General features: G+C 37.2%; 1 protein-coding gene across 2 annotated transcripts in view; it reads left to right on the forward strand.

Moving 5' to 3' along the window:
• PIPOX (pipecolic acid and sarcosine oxidase) overlaps nt 1-18,765 on the forward strand; it is a 443,801-nt gene extending 425,036 nt beyond the window's left edge. For both annotated transcript variants that reach the window (XM_044054438.1, XM_044054439.1), the window contains exon 8: nt 18,379-18,765. In XM_044054438.1, coding sequence (XP_043910373.1) covers nt 18,379-18,509 — 131 coding nt within the window. In that variant the 3' untranslated portion in view covers nt 18,510-18,765. The remainder of the gene's footprint in view (nt 1-18,378) is intronic.
• Nucleotides 18,766-27,305: the final 8,540 nt, after the last annotated feature.

A 27,305-nucleotide genomic window follows, 5' to 3' on the forward strand; every position in this document is an offset into this window, starting at 1 on the left:
CTCTTTTCCACAAAAGAAACGTATTTTGGGTTGTCATCAATACTGTACTACGTCCTTATTTCTTTCAACATTTATCATGCTTGGAATATGAAACATCTTAATTTTCTGGCTTGCTCTGCATTAACATTTCCTTTAATATATCATCCTGCAACCCTCCCAACTGGAAGGCTGGGATCACACAAGACTCATTTGTCAACTCTTCTTTTGTGGTTTCTGCAAACATGTCTTGCGAAAAAACAACCTTTGAATCCTCCATAGCTTTACTTGAACTCTCTGCAGCAGTGGCATTTTTCTCAATGCCTTCTGGCATTCTATCCATGTCACATTCCATCCTTCCAGCTGCCACTAGAAATGGGATGTGTATGTCCTCTCAATGCCTCCAGTGTTCTGGATAGGGGACGTTTCCCAATGCATGGCCAAATTTCCCCTAGTTGTATAAATACCAACTCGGGTCTACTCTGAAAAGATGCTACTAGCCTAGTGGAAAAAATCCAGTCAACAAAGGATAAATAAAATAAAATTTTAAACAAATAAAATAAAATAAAAAAATTGCCTATCCATATACTGTAGCATAATGTCAAGGAACTGGTGCAGGATACATATGGTATCAGCCTGTGATATTCTTAGTTTGTTCCCCATAGGTTGATGAAAAGTTCCTATTGTAGGATGATTAAATCTACATGTACATTACTGTCTACTAGGATAGGCAGTTCAAGCATCCTCCTTGATTCTTTATGCAGGTGACATAATTCAACAAACTCCAATATGGTCCCCCATGTATTTGGAAGTGGTCCACAATCACTTATTCTGCCATGCTGGTAGGTTGGGCACTGACAGAACTGTCTATATTGGCTCAGAGGGCTGTGGTGTACTGCATTGAGGGCATTGGTTCAGAGAGTGGCTACTAAAATATATTGCTCTGCTATAGCTGCGATTGCAAACATTGTTACACCCTGTACACCAGTAATTCCTGGTATTCGGAATAGGAGAATGCTATGGCATAGAGCATCTGAAACATTCTGCCATAAAGACATCATCTGCATAGTCATTGTGCCTAATTTGCATGCGCATCTTCATTTCCATACAATTGTGTGGTTATTTGCAAATACAGCATACAGTGCTATTTTTACCATAGTGTGACCTTGCTATTTGTATCTCTGAATTGCCTCCTTCTTGCACATTGTTACTTACTGCACTAATTTGCACAATGCTAAGCAGTGAATATGAATAACAGCCCATATGTACATCAAACATTTATTTACTTAATGTATTTATGTGTTTATTTACTTCTGCATTTATTTTCTTATGGCAGCAGTAGAAAGAATATATAGAAACAATATCAGTTCATAGAACAAGGAATGCAAATTCTGTTCTTTATAAAGATGACTATATTCTCCTGTTCTAACTTCTTAAGGGTTCAGCAATTCTAGTTGGAAAAAGCATAATTGGCAATAGCAGTCACTCAAAGGCATCACTTGACTGATCCTAGAGAAGCATCTTGAGATATTACCCCAAAGTAAATGAGCTAGCTACACTACACTACTTCTCAAAATGTTTATAAACATAACCTTAAAAAATTCTGGGCTTATATCTCTTCCCTCCTCTGTCCAGGAACTAGGAAAAAAACCCAACAAACTACCATCAAGCTTAATAATTACTTCATAGAATTCATAACTAAACTCACCTCCAAATCCCTGCTGCTCATTCCCACACTCACACACTGACTCCCCTAAACAGTTTCCCCTAGGACTCCACAAAACATTGAAAGAAAGAGCATATAGCAGTGAATGAAGGTCTACAGTGACTCAAGACAAGTAAATAAAAAAGTAATAAAAGTACTAGACCACCACGGCTAATCAGAATAAAATGAATAAATAAAGTAGTAAGAGCGTTTAAAACTCTTTAATTCATACAACTAAGTGCTTTTATGACAGAGAGCCACTTCTTCAGACCATATAAACAGTAAAAACATATAAATTGCATTTAAATACTAAAACATCAAATCACATTAGTGAGCTAAGTCACATGATCTGAGCACCAGTTTTAAAGAAACATGTTTTAAACATTCTTACTACTTTATTCATTGTATTCTGATTAGCCATGGTGGTCTAGTACTTTTATTACTCCACAAAACATACCCAACTACAAATCATCTCATCCATCATCTCTTCCTATCACTTCCAACCCCTCCCGTTTTTCCTTCCAACCAGTTCCTACATCTCATATCAAAAAACTATTACTCAAGTTAAAACCCTGTTCAACATCTGTAGATAACCTCCTTCCAGAATACCTAAAACTTGCTGCTGATGCCATAGCCTATCCAATCAGTATTCTTATTAACAGATGCATAGCAGAATCCCATGTTCCAGACTTAATGGAAGATATCTTAATTATTCCACTGCATAAAGGCAGCATTTCAACTGAAGTAGTAAATTTCTATCCTTTAGGCACACTGCCACCCCTCTCCAAAATTCTTTAAACATTTATTCTCCATCAACTACAGCAATATCTCTTACAAAATAACCTGATATCCAATACCAAAATGTCTTCCAACTAGCTAACAGTACATCCACAGCCCTATTATCTTTCATTGATAATGTAAATAAAGCAAGAGATTCTGGTAACCTGGTATCAGCTTTATTTAGTGACTTCTCTAAAGCTTTTGATATGGATGTGATAATATGAGGTAGTGCCATATGCCAGTATAGCTAGCTGGAGTTTTGTAAAGAATTGTATGTCATTTGGCTATCACACTGATTTGTACAGAAGCTTGTGTTAAAATGTATTTGTAAAGTTGCTTGTGTTAAAAATGCACCAGCAGTGGGTCCTGCTAGACAGAAAAGAGATATACATGTATGTCAGACAGTATTATTATAACTGATTAAATGTATATGTTTTAACAGAGAATTCTGGAAGGGAAGAGGTTAATCTCAGTCCAGCTAATTTTGAAAAATAAGTTAAAAATTAAATGGGTTGGTTTAGGCCATAAAGATTTTATTTTATTAGGTCTGATTGCAGCCAGAGACAAAAATGTCTGAGAATACCAGGACTAGGATCTTATAGTATTGTACTTAGGGTGAACTAATTGCTACCCTGGATGGGTGGAAGCTTTTGAAATTGTTTTATAGCTTTCAGATGCAGCAACAAATCTTAGCAAAGCTCTGGATTTGTATTATGCCAGAACTAGGTGACCAGATGTGATGTCATTCTATACCCAGCACTGAAATTACTTTTTAGATATTAGTTTGAGATAGTCCAGAACTCTCGCAGAAGCACTTTGTTTTTTGGAACCTGACAGGAAAGATTTCTCACATATATTTCATGCATTTACACACCTCATCTTGCCTTGCTGTAGCAAACAACTCAGCTCTCATCATCTTGTCTTGCTGTAGTAAGTAACTTAACTATGGAACAGTAATTCTTTAGTCAGTCAGGAAAATATATTGAGACTAGTTAAGTATTGTTTTTTCTGCATCTGTGTGAATCTATCCAACTGTATTATTTTTTATATCTCCTGTGATTGAAACTCTGGTGCTTATTGTAACTAGATATTCAGTATTCTCATGTTTTCTATTTTATTATTTATTATTAAATATTTCTATACCTTTCATTGTGTCTGGTCTTTTAGAGAATACTTTTAACATGTTAAGAGTACTTATGCTTATTTTAGTGACATTGTGGCCACTCCTGAAAGCCTTGCTGCATTTGGTCAAACTCGACCATTTGTATTAGTATTCATTTTACTCAGTATAATTGGGTACCCTTGTAAGTTCCTTAGAGTAGCTAACTGGTGGCAGTGTAATTACCCTATAGTCTGGGCAGAGGAGACACAAATGGCAAATCTGTGCCAACCCTTCCCAAGTGTGTGTGTGTGTGTGTGTGTGTGTGTGTGTGTGTGTGTGTGTGTGTGTGTGTGTGTGTGTGTGTGTGAAGATCAAATATCGAAGTGTGTGTGTCAGCTACTTGGAACAGGGACACAGAACTCCAACGTGGTCAGTGTGGAGTCTTGTTTGGGGCCTGGAGAGAGATAGAGGGGTCCAACCCCAGGTCTGGAGTGTGGTCCCTGTGTGCTCTTAAGTGAAATTGTGCTTGATGCAGACAGCTTCATCTGAAAATACTGTATGTATCCATTTTTGTTACTATTGGTCATCCCTCACCAGTATTAGTGGTGAGGATTGAGGGTCTTTGATTAATGGCCCAAAGTAGGGACCATCACAATGGTCTCTCACTCTGGACTTCTCTCTCAACTCTCCAACTTTGGCATATCATCCCCCTCTATTAAATGGTTTTGCAGCTACCTCACTAATAGACAGCAGTCAGTAAAATGGTAAGGGACAACATCACCACTCCTGCCTAACACAATAGGTGTCCCACAAGGATCTATACTTGGACCTTTACTCTTTAACATATTTATCAATAACTTACATACAGCCTCTGGACAAGGTACTCTTATTCAATACGCAGATAACTCCACCATCATCTGTTCTTCTACCACTCTAATAATACAATTACAGCTAATTGTACAGCTAGCTTTCACTTCTATTGAAACATGTCTCACTACAGCTATACTCTTACTCAACACAAACAAAAATAAGTTCCTCCTTTTCACTCCTAAATCACTTACCCCTGACAAAACCTTATTCAAATGTTTTTCATTAAATACTAAAATTGAAAGAGCACCCCATACTAAATTATTAGGTGTGACTATTGATGACAAACTTAAGTTTGACCTACATATTCAAATTACCATCAAGAAAGAGCACCAGAAGCTTGACTTATTATATAGGAATAAACACTTTCTGAATACTCTTCTAAAATCACACTAGCCAAATCTTACCTCATACCTTCAAAACTTTATGAAGCCCCCATTCTGAACAACTTACAAGTCTCCTTAAAAGCTAGGTTAGAAAGCTGCTACAACAAAATCTCAAAGTTTACATTGAGTGCTAAGCAAGCATCACATCACTGTAATGCTCTACATTCCATCAACTGGCTTGAACTTCCAACCTTCTCTCCTATTTCAAACTAATAACCATACATAATATTATCCATAAACCTTTATACTGTCCAGCCATCAGTCATTTACTTGACCTGCACATCCCAAACATAAATCTCATGTCCATAGATAAACGACTCCTCATTGTCTCTAAACCCTCCACTTCTTCTAGCCAAAGTTGGAAATCCCTACCACTTAATATCAAAATAGTCACTAATCTTTCTTCCTTTAAATCCTCACTAAAAGAATACTTAAAGAAATCCTGGATATGTTTTTGTTCCTATCCTGAGTGCAACTAACTATGCATGTACTCTTTGTCTTCCCTCTGAAGTTCTCTCTGCTTTATTCACTCACACTTCCTTTCGCGAATGGCCAGATTACAGAGTTTTTTCCTAGGGAAAAAATTGGTTGGCCATCCCCATGAATTTGCCCTTTTCCCCACTGGAGTGTGATCTCAGAGTTGGTATATTTAGTTAGGGGGGTGTGGGGGGCACAGCCCCACATTGGGGGGGATGAAGCCCCCCACTTTGCAGTGTTTGAAGTGGTGTGTTGTGTCTGATTGGCCCACCGATTTTTTTCCCTAGGAAAAGAACTCGGTGATCTGGCCATTCGTGTAACTTGTAGTTCAGTATTTGGGGTCGATGAAATGGCTGTCAATGTTTTGCCATTTTGATTTTGTAATATAGACCTGTTTGGTAGCATATGCCCAAATAACTGCAAGTCGATAGTAAGATCAAGCCAATTAACTAGAGTTCAGAAATGAATGATGGCATAGAATCACAGAGCACAGATCATGAATTGTGCTAATCACAGTTTGAATTGCAAGAATTCATTCTGACAGTCAAGTCACACTCATCATACCATTCTTTGGGACAATTGAAGCCATCTATAACCTTTTATAGCTCTACTATGAGATGGAAAGAATTAAAGAAGACTATATAAGTTGCCATTAAATGTCATTGTAAAACAGTGGAGTTCAACAATAGAGGCTGTTAAAGCTGTTCATGATGGCCTTGATAATTTATTGTTGCTACTGGTGAATTAGTCTGAATATGTCCACTGGTGGACCTTAGAGTTCAGTTCTTGGGGCACTGCTGTTTGGCATTTACTTCTTGAAGGTCAAAGCAAATGTTAAGAGTTTATGGCTGAATACATTTACAGATGATTGTAAACTTGGTGCCATGATAAACTTCATAGAGGACAGCAAGATCCTCCAAGATGGCCTTTCTCAACACATAGCTGGTGTCAAAACCAAGGACTAAAGCAATATGTCAAAAAGGTATAATAGTATCCACTGGCATGTATGATGTCCATGATGTCCCTTGTAGCAATCACATTGACAACTCTTCCCTGAAAGTTGATCTCATAGTCAGGTACCTGGGAACCTCTGGAGACAATGAATTATCCTTTGAACACCACATTTCTACTATTCTAAGGAAGTTCATTTTTATTGCACAGCTTAGATCTAAAGGTATGGTGTCCATAAGGTCCAAGGATGTAAACATTCCACTATACTTGGCCCTAATTAGGCTGATCATTGAATATAATGCTCCTTTCAGTAAGTACCTATCCAAACACTTGTCAGAGCTAGAATGATTGCAATGCTTCTCACTAAAAAAAAAAAAATCAAGGATCTAAATTATAAAAAATATGCAGACCATCTCCAAGCCTTGTTTCTCTTCTCAGTACCATACAAGCTACTAAGAGGAGACCTCTGCCTTGAATATAGTGCCTCAACTGACCCTATCCTGTCAGACCTATTACACATTTGCAAGTCCGGTGGTAACATGAATACCCACTCAAGGGATCTCATTCTGTTGTCTTATGTGCAATGAAAACTGACATGTTGGAAGGGGGTCTATGACATTTTGTCGAATGGCTATTCAGCGAATAGCCATTCAAGCACCTATTTCTCGAAGCTGCTATTCACTGAGTGGCAGATTTTAACTAGGGCAAACCAGCAGATGGACAATGTCTGGAATTTGCCCTTTGCCCCACTGAAGTGCGATCTGAGAGTTGGTATATTTAGTTAGGGGGGTGTGGGGGGCATAGTCCCGCACCTTGGCAGGTTTTAAATTTTTTTTTTCAGTCACTTGGTTGGCCAACCGCTTGTTTGCCATAGTTGAAATCCACCATTGAATGAAGAGCGGTTTCAATAAATAAGTATTTGGTCAAGGGCTATTCGCTGAATAGCCATTCGACAAAATGTCATAGACCCGTTGGAAGGATAGGTATGTATTACAGAGAATATCACATCCACAAAACTGTGTTCTACTCCACACAATGTACTTCTCTTACTCTGTTCAAATGTAATTTTGATTACTAGATTATAATTTCATAAATTCACTCCCCTCCCCTGGTTTAGCACCTATGTCCTTTAATAGATGGGGCAACAAGTAAATGTCCCATCATAGCCTTGTTTTGTCCATCTCTCGGTTATTCATACACAATTATAACTGCTAAAGAAATGATTAGAGGAATGTAAGGGTGGGCTTCTTATGATCATCACATATCAATAGCCTAGTAAGTACCTATGAACTTAATGTCAGCACATCAGTCAGTGGAAGATATGGTGTGTAAATCATGCTTCAGAGAACATTAAATTTAATCTTTACAATGCTTCTAAACTTCTGGCAAGACATGCTAATGCAAAAGAGACTTCAGGATCCAAAAATAAACTTTGCAGAGGCATCCTCAGGCCTGAAATCCTTAGAAAAGTATCTCTTAAATATATGTGACTTTTTTTGCTACTGTTCTGTTTAGGATGCTAAGAATAGATGTGAGAGGTAGGGGGTACAGGTAGCAAGAATAGTGAGGTGATGCAGAAGAATGCCTGGATAATTAACAAATGACTCATTCTTATCAGAAGAGGATGACATAATATGTGCCATGAAAAGTGTTCTAGATTCAAGCATAGATGCCGGCTGGGTTCATGTTACTTAGAGATTTAAACATGAAATCTGGTTACCTACTGGATGTCAAACGTTTTGTACAGACTGATGATATGAACATTTTATATAAAAGTTCCATAACACTTGGAAACTTTTATGACAAAGATCTCAAAGGCACAGAACTTTTCAGTGAATTATGTGAGTGTAAAATATTACTGCACATTTGAAGTGATGCCTTACTTGAAAATCCTTTGCTGCTACTTACATTTATTGTTTCCTATGGTGAAGATGTTTTTCTTAATCTATGAGTGCATTGCAGATCATTCTAACAATAACCCTTTCAGCTGCCTAGTTTCCAATGATTGTTCAGCGAGCCGAAGCTTATTCTGTATTATATAAGAGCATCAATAGGGCAGGAACATCTTAATAACTTGGTTCCACTCAGTGTAGAGAAGCAAGCAATGAATAAATACATGTTGATGGTAGAATTGATCAGTTTGTAGCCGTCAAGGCCAGCACAATTAAGCCTCTGTGATTTTATCCTTTGAAAAACTTTAATACTGATTAGTACATGCTGTTTCTTTATTTCGCTTCCAAGTTTAATGATTTTTCAAACCACACATAAAATAAAAATAAATGAATAAACCAATTATAATGTTTTATTGCACAGAGAGAGAAGGAGTGGGAGTATAGCAAGAACACCTTGCCTCCAGGTGCCAAGTACCCACACTATCCCTCAGACTACATTACCCAAAACATCTAAGCCCTGGTTGTTTGAGACACACTGCAGGTATGTCTCCTTGTGTGACTGGTTTCAGGACTCAGCTGATGGCCAGCCTTACTGTTACCTCATTAACCTTGAAGCAGAGAAGTAGAAATAACCCACCAGGGACAATGACAATAGGTTTGTTTATTCTGACATGGCCTTTGTGACAAGTAGGCTTTTGTTAAATGCTGCAGTCTTAAATGTCAGATGGATAGATGTCAAGTAAATGATGATGGTTATTTAGAAAATTCACTGAGAAAAAATACTGCCAGAGATGAGTAAAAACAGTTTCAACACAATAATTCCTGTAGAAACTTGAAACAATTCACTTTTATATCCATAAAAATGAATTAATGTGCTTAGTAAACCTGCCAGGTTAATAATTTTGTTTGTTTGTTTATTTATTTATTATTCATCTTGAACATGTTATTTAATAATCATATCGGCACATCTCATCCATGTCTGTTTACAGGGAAAACCTTCAAAGTTCTAAGGAAAAAGTACAATAGTTTATATAGAATATGGATGTGTGAAATGACTCAAATATTAGGAATCTTCTTCGAAAATTTGTTAGTGTTATGAAATGGCATTACCAGGCGAAATGTGATTTTAAAAATATTGCATAGTCTGCTAGTCAATACTATAAAAAGAAGAAATAATGATGTATCACACTCGGCAGTAATTTCAAGCTTGACTTGTATAAAACAATGTATGCAAAACTACAAGAAGTTGCTAGAATCTGTGTCATAAGAAAGCTGAATAATACATCATGAAAAATTGAATAACCAAGATGGTACAGAGTACACTGTGAGCTGGAAAAATAGTTTATTTAGTGCTTTTGTCAGTCAGTAGAAAATGACTTCATCAGAATGACTTAGTTGCAAACACTTTATATAACCTCACATTGCTGTTAACATAATGTCCCTTTTAATCAATTAAACAGTAAAATCCTAAAATGTAAAGCAACATCCACTCAGTGTATCCACATCAAATGAAACCAGAAAATATAATATGGCTTAAATAAGAACATCTTAAGAAACCATTTTGTCTGCAAGCATCATATTTTTAAAAACAAGTATTAAATGTTTATATTTAAAATTCATATTAACAAAAAATATATATATGTATAAATATGTGACTTGATAATTTCACAAATGAAAATCAGATTTTAATTTGAGATAACTAGTAAGGGACACAACCTCGTTCAGCCCAAGGGGACTTGTGGCATTAACCATCAATTGCCACATCAGCTCTTTATATTCTAAAATAATTCACTGGGTCCCCCTCTTTCATTAACCTCAACATGTTAAAATACTGAGAATTTAAGATTCTGATGAAGTCAGCTGTTTTAAGTCATTCTGATAAAGTCATTTTCTACTGACTGACGAAAGTACTAAATAAACTATTTTTCCGGCTCACAGTGTACACTGTACCTTCTTGGTTATTCAGTTTGTTTTTATCGTGGTTTGTTACATCAAGAAAAACTACTAGAAGAGAAGCACATTTTAAAAGGTAATAATGATATGATTAATTACGTCTAAACTACTAGCATAAGAATAATAAAATATAGATAACTAACAGGCAAACTGCATAGAATAATAACACAGTTATAGCATACAGTCTATATAATGTCATTGTGAAGATGTGGAAAACTAATTTCAAGGGGTTAATAAGTAGATTAAAAGAGGGATAGTTCAATACACTTCATTCTAGTTACTATATGTTTACCAGAGGTAGAGTTAGCTGTTTTTGTATTTCCTGCTATTTATCGATAAAAAGTCCTCTCCTACGGAGTACTTGAGCCCTAACCAAAATGCAGTTCTGGCACTGCAGTACTGACCAAGCAGCATGTTGGACTGTGCCCTTGAACACCTTGCACCTGGGGTGGCTGCCCTGTTTTCCCCACCCTAGTTACCCTTCTGATGTTTGTGAAGTTTCAGAGATTAAGAACACACATGTTCAGCACAAATGTGGAATCTGAATCCACAAGTGCTGTATAAATAGATGTACAAGAGAGTTCATTGCAGAAATGGAGTGGACGAACAGAAAATACATGTGACTTCTGGACATGAGTATAAAGTGCTTAGACATACTGAAATGCTCTCTATATATATATATATATATATATATATATATATATATATATATATATATATATATATATGTATCAAAAGCAGTATGCATGTCTGTTGTTATTTCTGAATTGGTATCACTCTCCTCCCCTGCACCCCCTTACTCATGTGTGCTATCCCTAACCCTATCCATGTCCCTAACATCTATACTATACATTACATTACTAAAAACCTTTTTCTAGCATTAGCTCTAAAGAAGACAAAAGCGCACAAAGCGCACACAACACCAAATGCGCACAACATTAAATCCATCATCTTACCTAACTAAAGCATGAGCATTTACATATACACACACACACACACACACACACACACATATATATATGTTCCTGCACTAGCCAATGCAGTACTAAGGAACGATGTACCCCACAGTAACGTTCCACAGAGCATTGTACGTGATGACGCTCCCAGGGCTGAGGGAGTTGCGTCTAATACGCTTGAATCTCAACCAAATATCATCTGTGGTGATGTCCTAAGGTCTGAAGAGACGGTTTCCGATGTCATTGGGTCTGAAGAGACTGCCTCCAATGCGATCCGGAGAGAAATATCTTCACCGGAACAAGGTAACTCTGTTTACACCACACCTAATGAATTGACATCTAACTTGGGTAGCGACAGCTCCAGAAACAATGCACATTCTCTATCCAGTATAGTACGACGAAAAATACAGATGGGCAGAGAAGAAAACGACCATTTTTTAGAAGCTCCACTTCCCATACGAACGGGGCGCAAGAGATCTCTGGACATGGACAATATGAAGGGGGCCAAGAAGAGAGAGATACCCCCTCAGCCTCAACAACATACTCTCCAGAAGTTCTGGAATCCGGATCTTTAGTGCTGAATATTTCGAAGCACAAATTAACTGCAGCTCAATTGAATTTGCTGAATAAAGGTATGACTTTTGTGCCAACCTCAAATATTGATGCTAGTCAAGCGATTATTTCTATTCGAATGTTCATTCGCAATGTGGCACTGAGATTATTGTTCAAGTCTAGTGATGTCACTAACCAACCTAGTAATAAGTTCCGATGCAAAAGTACTTTTGTCCCACATTTACCACCACATATGGATACCTTTGTTAAAGCCGTAGAACAAGTTATATATAAAGAGATTGATTCTGTCCATAACATCAAACAAAATAACTTAACTAAATCTGAGAGAACAGCTTTATATGAGTTAAGCCACAATGTGAACATAGTGGTTAGGCCAGCCGACAAGGGCGGGCCTGTTGTAGTGTTAGACACAGAATATTACGTCCATAAAATGACATTGATGTTAGACAATGCTTCATATGATGTAATAGATAAGGATCAAGTATTCATTATACAACAGAATATTTTTTCTACACTTCATGAATGCAAATGTATGGGATTGATATCTCATGAGCTCTACCAATATTTCTCAGTAGAGTTTCCATTGATACCTACCATCACGGGTCTTCCAAAAGTACATAAGAATCCACTCCAACCTGAGTTGAGACCCATTGTCTCTGGCTCCGGTTGGTTGACGGAACCAATATCTATATTCCTAGATGGTGAATTAAAAAATGTTCTAAACTCTTTTTCATATGTACTCAGGGACACTGAGCACTTTCTGCGTGACCTATATTCATGTATTGAAAGCTTGGATAGGTCTAGTGATGTGTTACTGGTGACTATGGACGTTGTGTCCTTATTCACATGTATTCCGAATGATGAGGGTATCTGTTCCATCAGAGAACTCATGTTGAGTTTTGAAAGTTTGGATGCTAAAAGGGTAGACTTGTTATGTCTTTTAATGGAAGTGGTTTTAGAAAACAATATATTTCTATTCAATGACACTTGTTATAGACAAAGGCAGGGAGTAGCTATGGGCACAAGTTGTGCTAATAGTTATGCTAACTTAGTGATGGTTGCCTTTGAAAAGAAACATATTATTATTGAGGAAAATATCCTGTTTTATAGGAGATTTGTAGATGATTTATTTTTTCTTTGGAAAGGTGGTGATAGATCCCTTAAAAGATTTTTGACTCTCAATAATTCAGGGTCTTTTCTCAAATTTACCATGGACTCTTCTGTACATTCAATCAACTTTTTAGATGTGACCATCTCTAGGTGTGGCAGGGACTTTTCCACTCAGATCTACCGAAAACCCTGCTACAGGCCTGCATATTTACATCGTAAGAGCATGCACAACCCTAAACTATTCCCCAACATCATTAGGGGACAGGCAATGAGGACCTCAAGATTGTGTCAACTTGACTCTGATTTTCAGCGTCAATTGCACGATCTTCAGACAGGCTTTATGCAGAGGGGCTATGACAATGATGAAATTAAGAGGGTCTACACGAATATTGATGCGTTGAGATCTACACGAGCAAAACCCTATTTTTCTAAGAAAGAAGAAGTGAATAGTAGTTCCACTTCCAGCATAGTTAAAAGACAGGATAAGATGCCTATAGTTCTACCTTTTAGTGATAACAGAGGCATAGTACAGAAAGCAGTCTCTGACAATTGGAATATTTTGATCATTGATGACAGGGTTAGAAATATTGTAGGTGAGGAGCCAAGGTTTGTATTTAGTAATATGAGGAATCTAAAACAAACATTATGTCATGCTAATGTAGGACAATTCAACAGGTCTTTAATGCTTAGTGGTTTAGAAGCAACAAAGAAATGCAAGAAGTGCCCTCAGTGTACTCACATTGACGAATCACATTACTTCAGACACCCAGATACGGGACGTCTATGGACTATTAAATGTAACAGTGATTGCAGCACCAGTAATCTGGTTTATGTAGCTCACTGTGTTATCTGTTTTCACTTTTACATAGGAAAAACTAATAGGACTTTGCGTGAGAGAATCAGGGACCACTATTACTGCTATAAACGTAAACAAGAATGCAGTGCCTTGGCCAAACACATGTTGCGTGAAGGCCCTCAGCACATGTTTTTATTTCAGGTGCTACACGTAGAATATGAGAATCCACGTCTAGGAAACATTGTTAATAGAACCGAGGAAGCTGAGCTTAAATGGATCCTCAGGCTAGCCTCTCACAGAGGCAGGGGCATGAATGAACAAGTTTCATTAAAACCACACCTATTAGCTAGGAAATGCAAATAATATATTTTTGCATATTATATTTTACGTTACTGATCATACACCGATTGTACACTTTTACATACAATAATTTTATTTAAGGCTATGAATGTTAGTTGTGCATACATTTGTATTTTAATAGTATTTCAATAATATTTCTTAAAATTTTTGTGAGATGTTTCCTGTGATACGCTTTCAGTCACACTACTTGGTTGTCCCTGAGGTATTGTTCATAAAGCTATCAGCTTTACAGGTTGGCTGTTTTAGTATAACATTTATCAAGGATATGTTGTGTTTTTATCATTATGAGCAGTTTTGTATACAGGTCACTTTACTTTAGTATAGGATAGTCATGTCTGCAACAGCCATGTTTAGTATTCTGTTATATTTTCTGTGTTTTTACTCTACTTACAAGGTAGACATGTATTTGCACATTGTTGCATTGTCATGCAGTTTTTATTTATTTTTTAACATCTAGATGGCTGACTATTAGACTATTTTATAAGGATATATGTATTTTACTTGAGGGATGCATTGAATTGTTAACAAGTACTGTCAGCATCCACCAGACAGCTTTTTAAAGATAAAGAAAAAGGTTCTTAAGCTGCTGTTAGTGATGGGTTACTATGTATTAATTAACATCAGCTGCAGAGACTTTTTAATTGATTAATTGTATATGCATTTCTATTTAAGTCAAGAGCAATGACTTTTTATTTGTCTGAAGAAGCGGTGTGGGTAACATCGAAAGCCTTTACTCTACTTGGAATAAATACCTTTGTTTTTATACGTCCTGATTTGGTGTTTGTCTACCAAGTTTACTGCTCAGTACGATTTACAGTGATTTGTGTTTAGTGTTTGCACTCAGCCTTCCAGATTGGTGCTCTTCTATATATATATATATATATATATATATATATATATATATATATATATATATATATATATATAAAATATATATATATGTATCAAAAGCAGTATGCATGTCTGTTGTTATTTCTGAATTGGTATCACTCTCCTCCCCTGCACCACCTTACTCATGTGTGCTATCCCTAACCCTAACCATGTCCCTAACATCTATACTATACATTACGTTACTAAAATCCTTTTTCTAGCATTAGCTCTAAAGAAGACAAAAGCACACAAAGCGCACACAACACCAAATGCGTACAACATTAAATCCATCATCTTACGTAACTAAAGCATGAGCATTTACATATATACACACACACACACATATAAATATATATATATATATATATATATATATATATACATACACACACACACACACACACACACACACACACACATATACATATATCATATATATATATATATATATATATATATATATACACACACACACACACACACACACACACACACACACGTGCACACACACACACACACACACACACACACACACACACACACACACACACACATATACATATATCATATATATATATATATATATGGGTCCACTACAGAATCTCGAAAGCTCATAATACTGAAGCCCATAATCCTGAGCCCAAAATCCCGAAAATTCAAAATCCCGAAAGCCCAAAATCCTGAAACTCAAAATCCTGAAAACACAAATAATGCTAATATGTCAATATAAAGACACTAACATCTACCAACTGACCCTGACCCTAACCCTAACCCTAAGGTCCATCACTATCGCACACTCACCTGACCCACGCCCTAACCCTAACTCACTTATACCGCCCCAACCCCAATATTTGTCACTATTGCATACATGCCTAACCTGCCCCTTGGCTCCTAACCCTAACTCACTTAAACCGCTAACCCTAACATAAAACCAACCGCACACTTACCTGAACCCAACGCATGACCTAACACCACAGGGCTAACAATAGCAAAGCCACAATGACGTCCGTATGTCCATTTTGTGTTTTCAAGATTTTGGGTTTCAGGATTTTGGGCTTTCGGGATTTTGAATTTTCGGGATTTTGGGCTCAGGATTATGGGCTTCGGTATTATGAGCTTTCGAGATTCTGTAGTGGACCCATATATATATATATATATATATATATATATATATACACACACACACACACACACACACACACACACACACACGTGCACACACACACACATCGAAATTACAAGAAAGATCCAGCAATGTTGGAGTCTTCACTGTGTAATACCTTAAACCTCCTGTAGTGGAGGCCCATGTGATGTTTGCAAATGACCCGTTAAGGACTTAATGGTGTTTCAGCTACATAGCTTTTGAATGCCCGTGACTTTTTATTTTCACATTTTTTAAGTCTTTATGAGTGCATTCAGTCCAATAAAGCCACACACCACTAACTATAGGAATGTCATGCTTTGCACTTTTTCTAAGCTCATTAGTACAGCATAAGAGGATTAATTGTCAATACTTTAGAAACACAGAGCTTAGAAAACTGAATCCCTGACATTAGGATGATTGCAAAACATCCCAAATAGCATCCAAACCAATAGATAAAAAGGTCATAAAGCCAAATTGTTTAGTACATATTACAATAAAGGCCCCACAAAGCCAGAGTCTTTACTGTGTAATACCTTAAACCTCCTGTAGGAGAGGTCTAGTGTTACACTGATTGTTCTCTCACAGAAACTGGAAAGATGAGTTCAAACTGGCTTAGAAGTACTAAGAGACATGGCCAGATGAAGACATGCTCACATTCATAGAACCATGTGATGTCAGAATGGTCATACACCACAGTAAAGACAATGGCCACAAAGCATAAATCACCCTAGAAATTGCAGTCTGACTGAGAGGAGGAATCTCCAGACACCATCATCTCCTTAAGTCACACCCTCTACTTAGGAATAAGTCCCTCTGCCTCTTGTGTATTACCCTCACCTAATGAGAGATGACCCATACACTAGTAGGTGAGTGAATGTATCAGAAGACTCTTCATGTAACATGGCCAGGAGACTGGGGAACAAAAAAATAAAAATAGATGAACAAGTTAGAATAGAGGATATAGATGATTAACTGGTTGTCGTGTAGTAATATTGTATTCTGGCTAAATATAATCTATGCTATTTGAGAGTAAAGAAAGGAGGTATGTGTTTGTTAATAGTTTTGATGGCTTGTTTGCAATGAGTTTAAATCATTGCTCTGAAAAGTATACCATAATTCACAGCCATCTCAGCTAAAAATACTAACCAACCCATAATGCGTTGCATTTACAGAGAGTCAGTCAAGTTAGAGAAAATTAAATCTGATTAAATCTGATTCAATAGCCAGGGCAATGTTGCCAAAATTTGAAAATTGCTCCTTAGTGTCATCTAAATATGCCTTACCAACATGGCATTCAAACTATTTACTTATTTTCACTGTGTTTTTTAGAGGAAATTCTTAGTGTCTTGTCAGTAAAAGAAAATGCTGTAATGTTGATGACAAGTTTCTAAAAGACTGTTTGGGTTAGAAAATATGGTGGCAGTAGATGTTATACAGGTCAGATGGAGCAGGTATACTTACTATCTTCAGCAGTGTCACTTTGAAAGACAAAATACGTCATTGCATATACACTGTAAATTAATTTTTGTGGAGGAGGTGTCGACATAGCTACAGTGAAAAAGTTCTGTGAAAATAAGTGAAAGGTTCAAAAATGTTGGGTGATACCAAATGATGGCAATAGATAATAAGTAATTAGAAATTAGATAATAGATAATAAGTAATTAGAAATTAGATAATAGATAATAAGTAATTAGAAAACAGTCAGTGTAGAAGAGGTAGGGATATTTTCTCTGATTTTTAACACACTGCATTACTGCCGTGATATTTACAACAGTATTAAGGGAAGCCTGCACTATGAAAAATCAGTATCAATTACTTGGGAGACCAGGGAATAAGATTAGCAAAAAAAGTGTAGTTAGTATACACTGGGGTATTAAACATAATGAAGTATGCAGAGCAGAAGGTGTCACCAATGTATGACATTAAATGTAATGAAATTACGTTTTTCAAAAAAGTATTTTTCAAAGTAGCATGTTTCTCTTTAATATTAGCTGTGCGGCTGCCAGCAACAGTAGCTGCTTTGGCTCAATAATTAATCCTGAAAAAATAGAAAAAAGAAGCAGGAAGGGAATTAAGTTACTCTTCTGTTATGTGGTTTGTAACACTGTGGCTCAAACTGTGATGCCATGGTCATCACACTCTGGAACTCAAATTGGCACTTCTCAGTGAAGTTGTTAGTCCTCAGTTCTGCTACTGGTATCCTCTTTATACAGAAATATAATGCCAAAAGAACTAATAACGAATCCAGGCCTGCAGAGCAAATCAAGGTTCTGCATAGCACGGTGTTCAGGAGAAGTTGATGGCCCTCTAAATTAATTAGCAGTGTCCTGACTACCTGTCTATTGCTTAGGAAGCAGAAGGTGTTTACCTGAGGCCGGGGGAAGAAAAGAAGAAATTCAAAATGAGAAGCAATATTTAACAGCATTGTTAACTGACAGTTTTGAAGAAAATGCTAATTGTATTTTCTTTGTTTATGTTAGGTCATGGATTTAAACTTTCTCCTGTTGTTGGGAAAATCCTTTGTGAACTCAGCATGGGAAAAACACCATCACATGACATTTCACCTTTCAAGATGAATCGCTTCTCAATCAAGCTAAAATCAGCATTGTGAGATGTTATCAAGTGACAGCAGTTAGCCAATGCCTGCCTTAATCAAAGAGATTGGAGAATATCCTATTCTAACTAATAATTAATTGGTAGGGTTAAGAGGTTAACCATCAGCTAATGAGAATGGCACAAAGTAAACAAAGACAAAACTTGTTTTCTAACCTTTTAACGTGTTTTGTTTTTAAAGTTTCTGTTGTATAATGACATTGCTGATTGACCACATGTATAAACTACAATAAAGACATATATAGTGCATATGGCCCTGCAGCATAATAGTGCATTTATTTTAATTTCTCACTTACATAATCTATATACATTGCAAGCAAGAAAGATGCAATTTAGGTACAATCTGCCACCTGCAGTAATAAAAAATGGTACACATTGCCATAACTTATTGACTCAGAGCATCAAGAAAAACATACAGGGTGATATTCATAGTCCCACTGTTCGCACTTGTGCAGCAGTTATCTGGGAAGAGCTTTACTATGCCTATAAGCAAATAGATAAAGAGCAGGTTATTCACCATGATTAAATGAATGTGAAGGTATTTTAATAAACCTGCCTTCTTGTTGCAAAAGTTTAAAGTAGCTTAAGTCAAACATCCAGTATGTGTGAAGCACTATGTGAAAATGTTAATCTTCTTATGGTTTTGTTATATTCTCAAATATTTTGGATTAACATGGCTATGCACAAGCATGGCTAAAATGGTTAAAGCAAGTGACAAACAGCACAGCTTTTATTATTAACTTTTAAAAATATAAAGATGTTTATGTGAGTTATATAGGAAAGGAGAAGATAGGAAATTTGAAAAAATGCTGATATAAGAAAGAGGGGCACACAGAAGGAACACATCAAAGGGGTTGCATGATAGGAGGTGGGCAAGGAGGGATACTATGCTTTTGGTGGGGATAATCCCCATATTTTTCAAAATTTTTATGTATGGGAGTAGTTTGTATAGGAAGTAGGTTAGAGGGTATAGGAGAGAGGATAAAGGAAGGGGGAAGGTGATGAAGACTTCTTCCCAGAAAGATCTCATGATCCATATGACCTCAAAAGTTTCTACTGCCTGATGGCATTGTAGTTACATATATTTCTTTACTCGTACATATTCATTATTTTTATAGTATGCCATCACATAAACATTCCATACTTGTATACAGATGTGTTTCTGTACACAGATATGTTTATGCCTGCTCATGCATTACAGTTACATAGAGATACATATTTACAGTGACACATACATTTCTTTTACCATGTACCTTCAGTTATGCATTATTTATACAGTATGCTTTTTAAACCTATGTTTGATAATGATTGAAAAAAAATAGAATACTTACTATAGAACTCTGGCCTTGCCATCACATGATCTACCCACTCAGCCAGCTGGCCTGACCTACACTTCTGTAGGACTTTATACTTCTTGTCAGCAATTAGGGCCAGAGTGAATGATCACTGTCAGGGATGACAGGTGCTCACCCAGCTCTTGAAAGATGGTAATTTTCTTCCAGTCTGACACAAGAACACAGGATTTGATCTTATCCAGGTATGACTTACTTAGAAGGCACAGCAAAATTTTTATCTCCTTGACAGACCAACTTAGAACTCAGGCTCATGTTTTCACAGGTACCGCCATCTTTCAAAATGTCAGTACTAGAATGAAGAATGTAAGTGCAGGGCTGTAATGTACAGGTTTGAAACCACACCTACTGGGTTGTGACATCACTACAAAAAATTAATTGTAGGGCCATTACTAATGGAACTGCTATTACTGATAAGTTTGGTTTCACCAAATTGCTTTGTCACATACTTTAAAGAAATACTCTTACATTTCCTTTTCAGGGTAAATAAAATTCAGTTATAAAATCATTACTATATAAATAGTTCTGCTACTGTGATTTACTTTTGTTATTTTTATATGAATAGTAACCCAGATGGTCAGGCATGAATCCTATCTTTAAGCTTGTCCCTTTCAGTGTTGCATCAGTGTAAATAATTTACATTTACATGGCTTTTTTGCTGTACTGCAAAAAGGCGTGTCACTGTCTATGTCATTGTGAATTTATATTAAGAATTGAGTGATTTGATGCAATAAGGTATATCACAGAACACAGGATGACCATAATTGCACTTCATAAACATTGAGACTCAAGGAGATCTGACTTCATTTTCCTTTTTCTAATCCTAGGGATTTTTGAGAATTAATAGGGTTGTTCACATATTCACATGGACAGTTGAGGTATGCTGGAGACTGCTTCGAACTCCACTGCTGCAGCAAGTGTATTCAATAGTAAGTGGATGAGGTGCCCTTACATGGATTGCTGACTTATGCTCTCACATATTGTTGCAATTCACAAAGATCAGCATAAACAAGCCTTAAGTACATATAAGCATAAATTGCCCAGCTTGTACACAAATAAGTTGAAGATTACCATATTAACTTTTAATCATTTGAGCTAGGAGGGAAATGCTTTAGGAAATTGCAAACTTATTCAAGTAAGAAAAAAATAATAGAAACAATAGACAGTTGAAAGCAGTTCACAGTGATTTTAAATAACAGGGTTTATTAGGACTAATATGTATTTTACAGATCTAACAGTGAGTTGCACATGATTTGTGTACCTATTCATGATATAAGTGTCACTTATAAATGGGAATTCATGACAGCTGCACTGAAATTTTGTGGGTAATAATTGCAATGTGAAAGGTGTTTTGGAAAATTTTTTTGGAGGCAGCAACTGAGTATGACACAAAGGGAACTGAATTATGATACAGTGCGTATTCACCATTTATGCTACTTTAGTAAGGGACTTGTGACTGTCAGTCTATAATGGAAAAAGGTAGTATATGTACATGGATGTGCTACATACAATTCTCTCAGCAATGGCATATCATGTCAGTGTAATATGGGATCTACTTCACATACCCAAAGTACCACATAACTGAAGACCAGATGACCAAGATGAGAATGCCAAAACTTCAAATAAACGCATAGATGAAATGTTTCTGAGAGTAAGTAACCATGGTGCCAAGAAGGGGAGATTTACCCTCTTTCCCACTGTTGCATGAACCCAGAGTTGGTATATTTCGTTGAGGGTGTGTGTGTAGGTTATAGAGGATGTAGTGTGTTCTCTGTGGGATTTTGGCCCAGTAGTTAGTTACCCTGGGAAACTTTTTGGCTATATGGACATTCGTTTATTTGAAGTTTTGGCATTCATCTCAATCATCTGGTCTTCGGTTATGTGGTATTTCAAGTATGTAAAGTAGACCCATAATATGACATGCTTGCATTAATACAATGAATTTATTGATAATGCTATACAGAGTATTAAGATTTTTCATGCTGAATTGTGATCTGAGGTATGTGTATATGAATGTAATATTGTTGTGTCACCATACATTTTTTTATACTCAGATCCAGAGCTGGATCATGGTCAAATGGGGCCCTAGGCAGGGTAATGGATCAAGCCCTCCTCAAGCCCCCCAGCCATTCCAGTGTCCCATTACTTGGCTATTTCTCCCCAATTTACCATAAACACTGTTCAAACCTATAATTGTGCATATTGTTTTCTACTTAACTTATACAATGATTATTTTGATTTAATTTAAAACTTTTATTTTAAATTTTATAGCACAAACACTGGTAGACATTTGCTAAACATAGTAATACAGTCTCACAATGATAGCAGACAACATTAAAATCTCTCTGCCCTTGAATCTCACATTTACTGCAACAGCACTGAAACCCAAATTCAAAGAAAATGCATTTAGCCAGTGTTGGGTAAAGTTTACCTTTGGGTTGTTTTCGAATCATAGGCTCCTTGCACGCATTTTTAGGGCTGTGCATACATGCATGTGTTCTTTTATTCACTTTCCTGATTGTATTAAATTATATTCCTTGTGTAATACAGCACCACTTGTTAGAGCATATTTTAAATTTGTAGTTTTGAACATTTTTCCAGTAAGCAATGAAAGAAAATGTATGAGCCAATAATGATAAAATGGGACAATTCAAAACATTTCAACAATAAATGTCTACTCAAACCTGTCATTATAATCCTGCAATATCAGTCAATATGCACAATCTCTGCAGAAGTAAAAGTCATCTGAATAATTCCACATTAAAGAGATCTGTGACTAATGAAGAAGCTGCTGCTAGCAAGCAACTTTATATTTCAGTGTTTCGTCTACAAATTCAGTGCCTGCTGTCCTTGAAGAATAGATTGCCTACATTACATTAAAAAACTGACAAGCTGGTAATATTGCAATAGGGAATGAATGGCAAACTGACAACAGGCTCACAGTTAGTAGACATCTCATCCAAAGGAGGACACACTCGGGACTGCAGGACCTCATCCCCTTAAACCACACTATCAGCAATCCATTTACATGCTGGGGGAGTAGAACCCACATCCTTCTGCATCAAAAGCAAGTATGTTACCTGTTGTGCTATTAACAATGCTTTTGAATATTTTAGCACAAATAGTGATACCATTTGCTAAACAACAGTTGCACATTGTAAGCACACACAGCATGAGCAACAGTAAACTTTTCTTCCCTTGAAGCTCATAATTCATTGAAAAATGCACTTTACATTCAGTTCCTTTTAAAATACACCTGACTACATATCTCAACTGATCAGGGACAAATCTCAAGAGAATCAGGGACAATCAGGTGCACTTTTAAAATATTAGCACTGCTAACTTGAAACATTGATAGACTATGCCAATGTGGATTGATATATAGCTTCTGAAGTAAAAGAAGTCTGTAACTCTATTGTCGTTATTTATTTATTAATTACAATTCAGAAGTTTTAAGAGGGATTAAGAGGGACAGAGCTAAAATTTGAGTCAAAATCAGGGGCAGTTGAGATTTATGCACTTGACACTACCTGGGGTGGGATTAAAGCCCACAGCCTTTTGCATGAATGACATGGAAAGGTGTTAACATCCACATCAATGGCAAAACAGTGGTTAAGAAGTGAAAGCTACAGCAAAAGACTGGCTGATAGTGAACAGAATTATGAATGCAAACAGTTTAGGCACCTCTATGATAATGTGTATCCAAGGTTAAATTACTAAAAGGCTAGTCCATGCATTTCATTTTATAAATGCAATGCTGCCTTCTGGGTTATTCAGGTCTACGCAGTAACAGATCTGTTAAGGTATATAAGAACTGGTAAATTTAGTGCTCAGTTAAGGTATAAATAAGTTGCCTGGAACACACACACACACACACACACACACACACACACACACACACACACACACACACACACACACACACACACACACACACACACACACACACACACACACACACACACATACCCCATACTTGTTGCTGTAGAAGAAGAATCTATCCTGTCTAGGAGTGCATTCATGTTCATCAAGGAAGCCAGCAAGTCGAATCTGTTCTGTCCAGGATCATTGAGGAAGCAGCAGCAAACAGAACATCTGTATTTAAATTCTGTGCATGCAGAAAGGAAGAAAAGGAGGTCTGTGCAATGATGCATATATAGACACATGTGACTGGAAGCAGAAGGTGTTCTTAAAAAAGAACACCTTTAAAAACAAAAGCATTTAATTTTTCTGTACTTAAAAAGTGAATGGCCTTGATAAAAGTAAATGTAACAGTTCCTTGGCAAGCAGGTCCCCGCCCAGACAGTAGACTCCAGGCAGCTACCTTGGTCATCTAGTGCTGGATCCGGCTCTGCTCAGATCACTGACTTATTTGCCATTAAGGTAGACATGGTCGATGTGTTGTTTGGCTGATCAGTGGATTAAAACTTTCAGTATGTGACATAGGCATGTTTATTGATTTATTTTATTTATTTAACATTTGTTTACCGGGAAAGTCTGACTTGGAACAAAGCCAATTTTCAGTGCAAAATGCTCCAGATACATGTATTTGTAATGTGAGAGGAAACTGGAGCACCCAGAGAAAACCCACACGAATGCAGGGAAAACATGCAGACTCCGGACAGAAGGGACTCCAGCCAAGAATCAAATCAGAGAACCTCTTGCTGTGAGGCGACAACACTACCACTGCACCATCCAAAGTTCTTATAGGTAAGAAAATGATGCAGCAGCAGGGATCCAGAGAGAAAAAGGACAACTTTAGCCATGAGAGAAACACAACCTCATGGCATTCCTTAGATCATATGAAAAATGCCTTTTTGGGGAAAAAGGGGTTCGAGCAAGCTGAGAGGGCAAATACATGGAACCAATTAGTTATGGATATAAATGCTATTGGCAGAAGGCACCACACAGTAACACAGAGAAGAAGAGGGACAATGATATGGAAGGACATGCACGATCCAAAGCAAGGCAGAATACAATGCCCATAGCTGAAGTGGGAGCCTCCAGCAATTATTCCTTTAACATCTAATGAGAAGTGCCTCTTCTCCATTCACATGAATGAGTATGAAACAGTCAACATTGTCACTGGAATAATCAGAGGTGGTGCGGACATTGGCTGTTACCTGCATCTGCAGAATCTAAAGACATTTGCTCAGGAAGGTTGGTTTCACGACAGTATTATATATATGTGTGTGTGTGTGTGTGTGTGTGTGTGTGTGTGTGTGTGTGTGTGTATATATTATATATATATATATATATATATATATATATATATATATATATATACAAACACACACACACACACACACACACACACACGCACAAACACACACACACACATACACACGCACTAGCAAGATGAAATGCAATGATTAAATGTAACACATGACAATTACTAACAGGTGAACTGCCCACTTAACCACATAATGTTATTGATGAACACAGTTTGCATAGTAAAAGTCATCCACAATCCACAAATTAAACAGCCTACAGTACTGTACCAGGGTCTATAGTACGACACTGAAACATCAAAAGAGCGAACACTCTTACATCAACACAGAATAACAGAAGCTCCTAAATCTTAAATGACCAGAACAGGGATTTTTTTCCCAGGAAAAAAAATTGCTAGGCCATTGTCGGGGCTTTGCTGCTTCCTCCACTGTAGTGCAATCTTGAAGTTGGTATATTTAAGTAGGGGGTGTGGGGGTGAAGCCCATCACTTTATTTTGTGTGTAGATTTGTTTTGTTTTGTTTTTTTGTTTTTTTTTTTTTTTTTCCCCTGGGAAAAAAAAAAAATTTTGGTTTTGTTAGCTCAGGTCTGATTTATTCTAAGAATATGTGTATATTCTGTTCTCTTTTGACATTTCAGTGTTGTAATATAGACACGTGTGCCCCACCATCTGAGTAGTAATGTATTCAATTAATTCTTTATAGAGTCAGCAGCAGAAAAAAAAAACAGTTCCACTATGCCAATAAATGTAGTGGATATCAGCAGCAGAATGCCTGATGATGATGGTGGCATGCAGTCCCCAAGTTTAATGGCATGATCTCACAGCCCACAACGTGTTGGTAACTCTGCCGGAAATGACACTGGATCACATTATATATATTATAGGTTTCAGTACTTAATATATTGAGCTCATATCCAGGCATGTCTAAAGGTAAGTTCCCTGTGCTTTCTTCTGTCAACGTGGTAAACTTCGGCATCCTGAGGCAATGTAGCAACTGCCTCATGTACACAGACAAACCTCTCCTCTTACCACCCAACACTATGACTTGAGAGAGATGCACATATACAGCCAAATTGGAAACCAAGCACTCTCCAGCCAAGACTGGATTAGCCAGTCAAGAGGAGAAGGTTAACACCTGCACCACACCACATTCAACACATAGCCCTCCAGGAACATACACCACCACAACCCTCACATAGTAACACAAAACACACACCTACTTTTGTAGAGGCTCTCAATAAAAATCTGCCCAAACAACAGAAACCTCTGAGGCAGAAACACAAACAACCACCACATCCCAGCACAATCCATGAGACACAGAGTTCACATAAGCAGTGTGCCACTCAACCAAAGCCCATAAGGAAAAACAACTTACCCAATACACTAGTCATAGGTGACTTAATAGTAAGGCACATTGATGTCCCCCTCACTAGTTTGAACAAGGAGAAAGTTACAGTCAGCTCTCTGTCGAGTGCCAGGATCTGTCACATAATGCACACACTTAGGTCACTCCACAAGAGGTACAAATATGACTCTGTCATTGTCCATGTTGGTGTGAATGACCTGAGATATACCTCCCTAGAGGAGCTCTCGGATCTTGCAGCCCAGGCAGGTATGACCCTAGCTCTGAGTAGCATACTACCATCACCCAGAATGATACCATAGCACAAGCAGAAAATGACTGACCAACAATCTGGTGTCATTCTAAGGGATCCAGTATCTGTCTGCCTGGGATGACATGATCAACAGACCTCGATCCTTCACCAGAGATGGCCTACACCTGTCACTCCAGGGATTCCGGATACTGGCCAAGGCTCTTGCCATCCTTATAGTGCCTTTTTTAGGCAATGTCCTGAAGACAAAATTGCCACCATAATGCTACAAGCAAACAAAATATGAGGGCAATGCTACTCAACGCTAGAAGTCTAAATCTCAAAAGGCACTCGCTCAAAGCACTCCTTAAAATGGAGAACATTGACATCTGTGCAGTGACTGAGACCTGGTTCAAGGCTCCGGAGAGCACCCCAGCACTACCAGGCTATAATTCATACCACACTTTTCGGCCCCTAAACCTGGACTGAAGCACTAAAGGCAGTGGTGTCTCCATTTTCATAAAGGATATGCACACCTACAGACTAGTAGCCCAACATAACATATCAGAGATACTTCAGGTACAACTAACACTGGGTAAAACTGGAATACAAGTTTTAG

This window comes from Protopterus annectens, chromosome 13.part0 (assembly GCF_019279795.1).
Source record: "Protopterus annectens isolate FY-2018-M chromosome 13.part0, PAN1.0, whole genome shotgun sequence".
Lineage (NCBI taxonomy): Eukaryota > Metazoa > Chordata > Ceratodontiformes > Protopteridae > Protopterus > Protopterus annectens.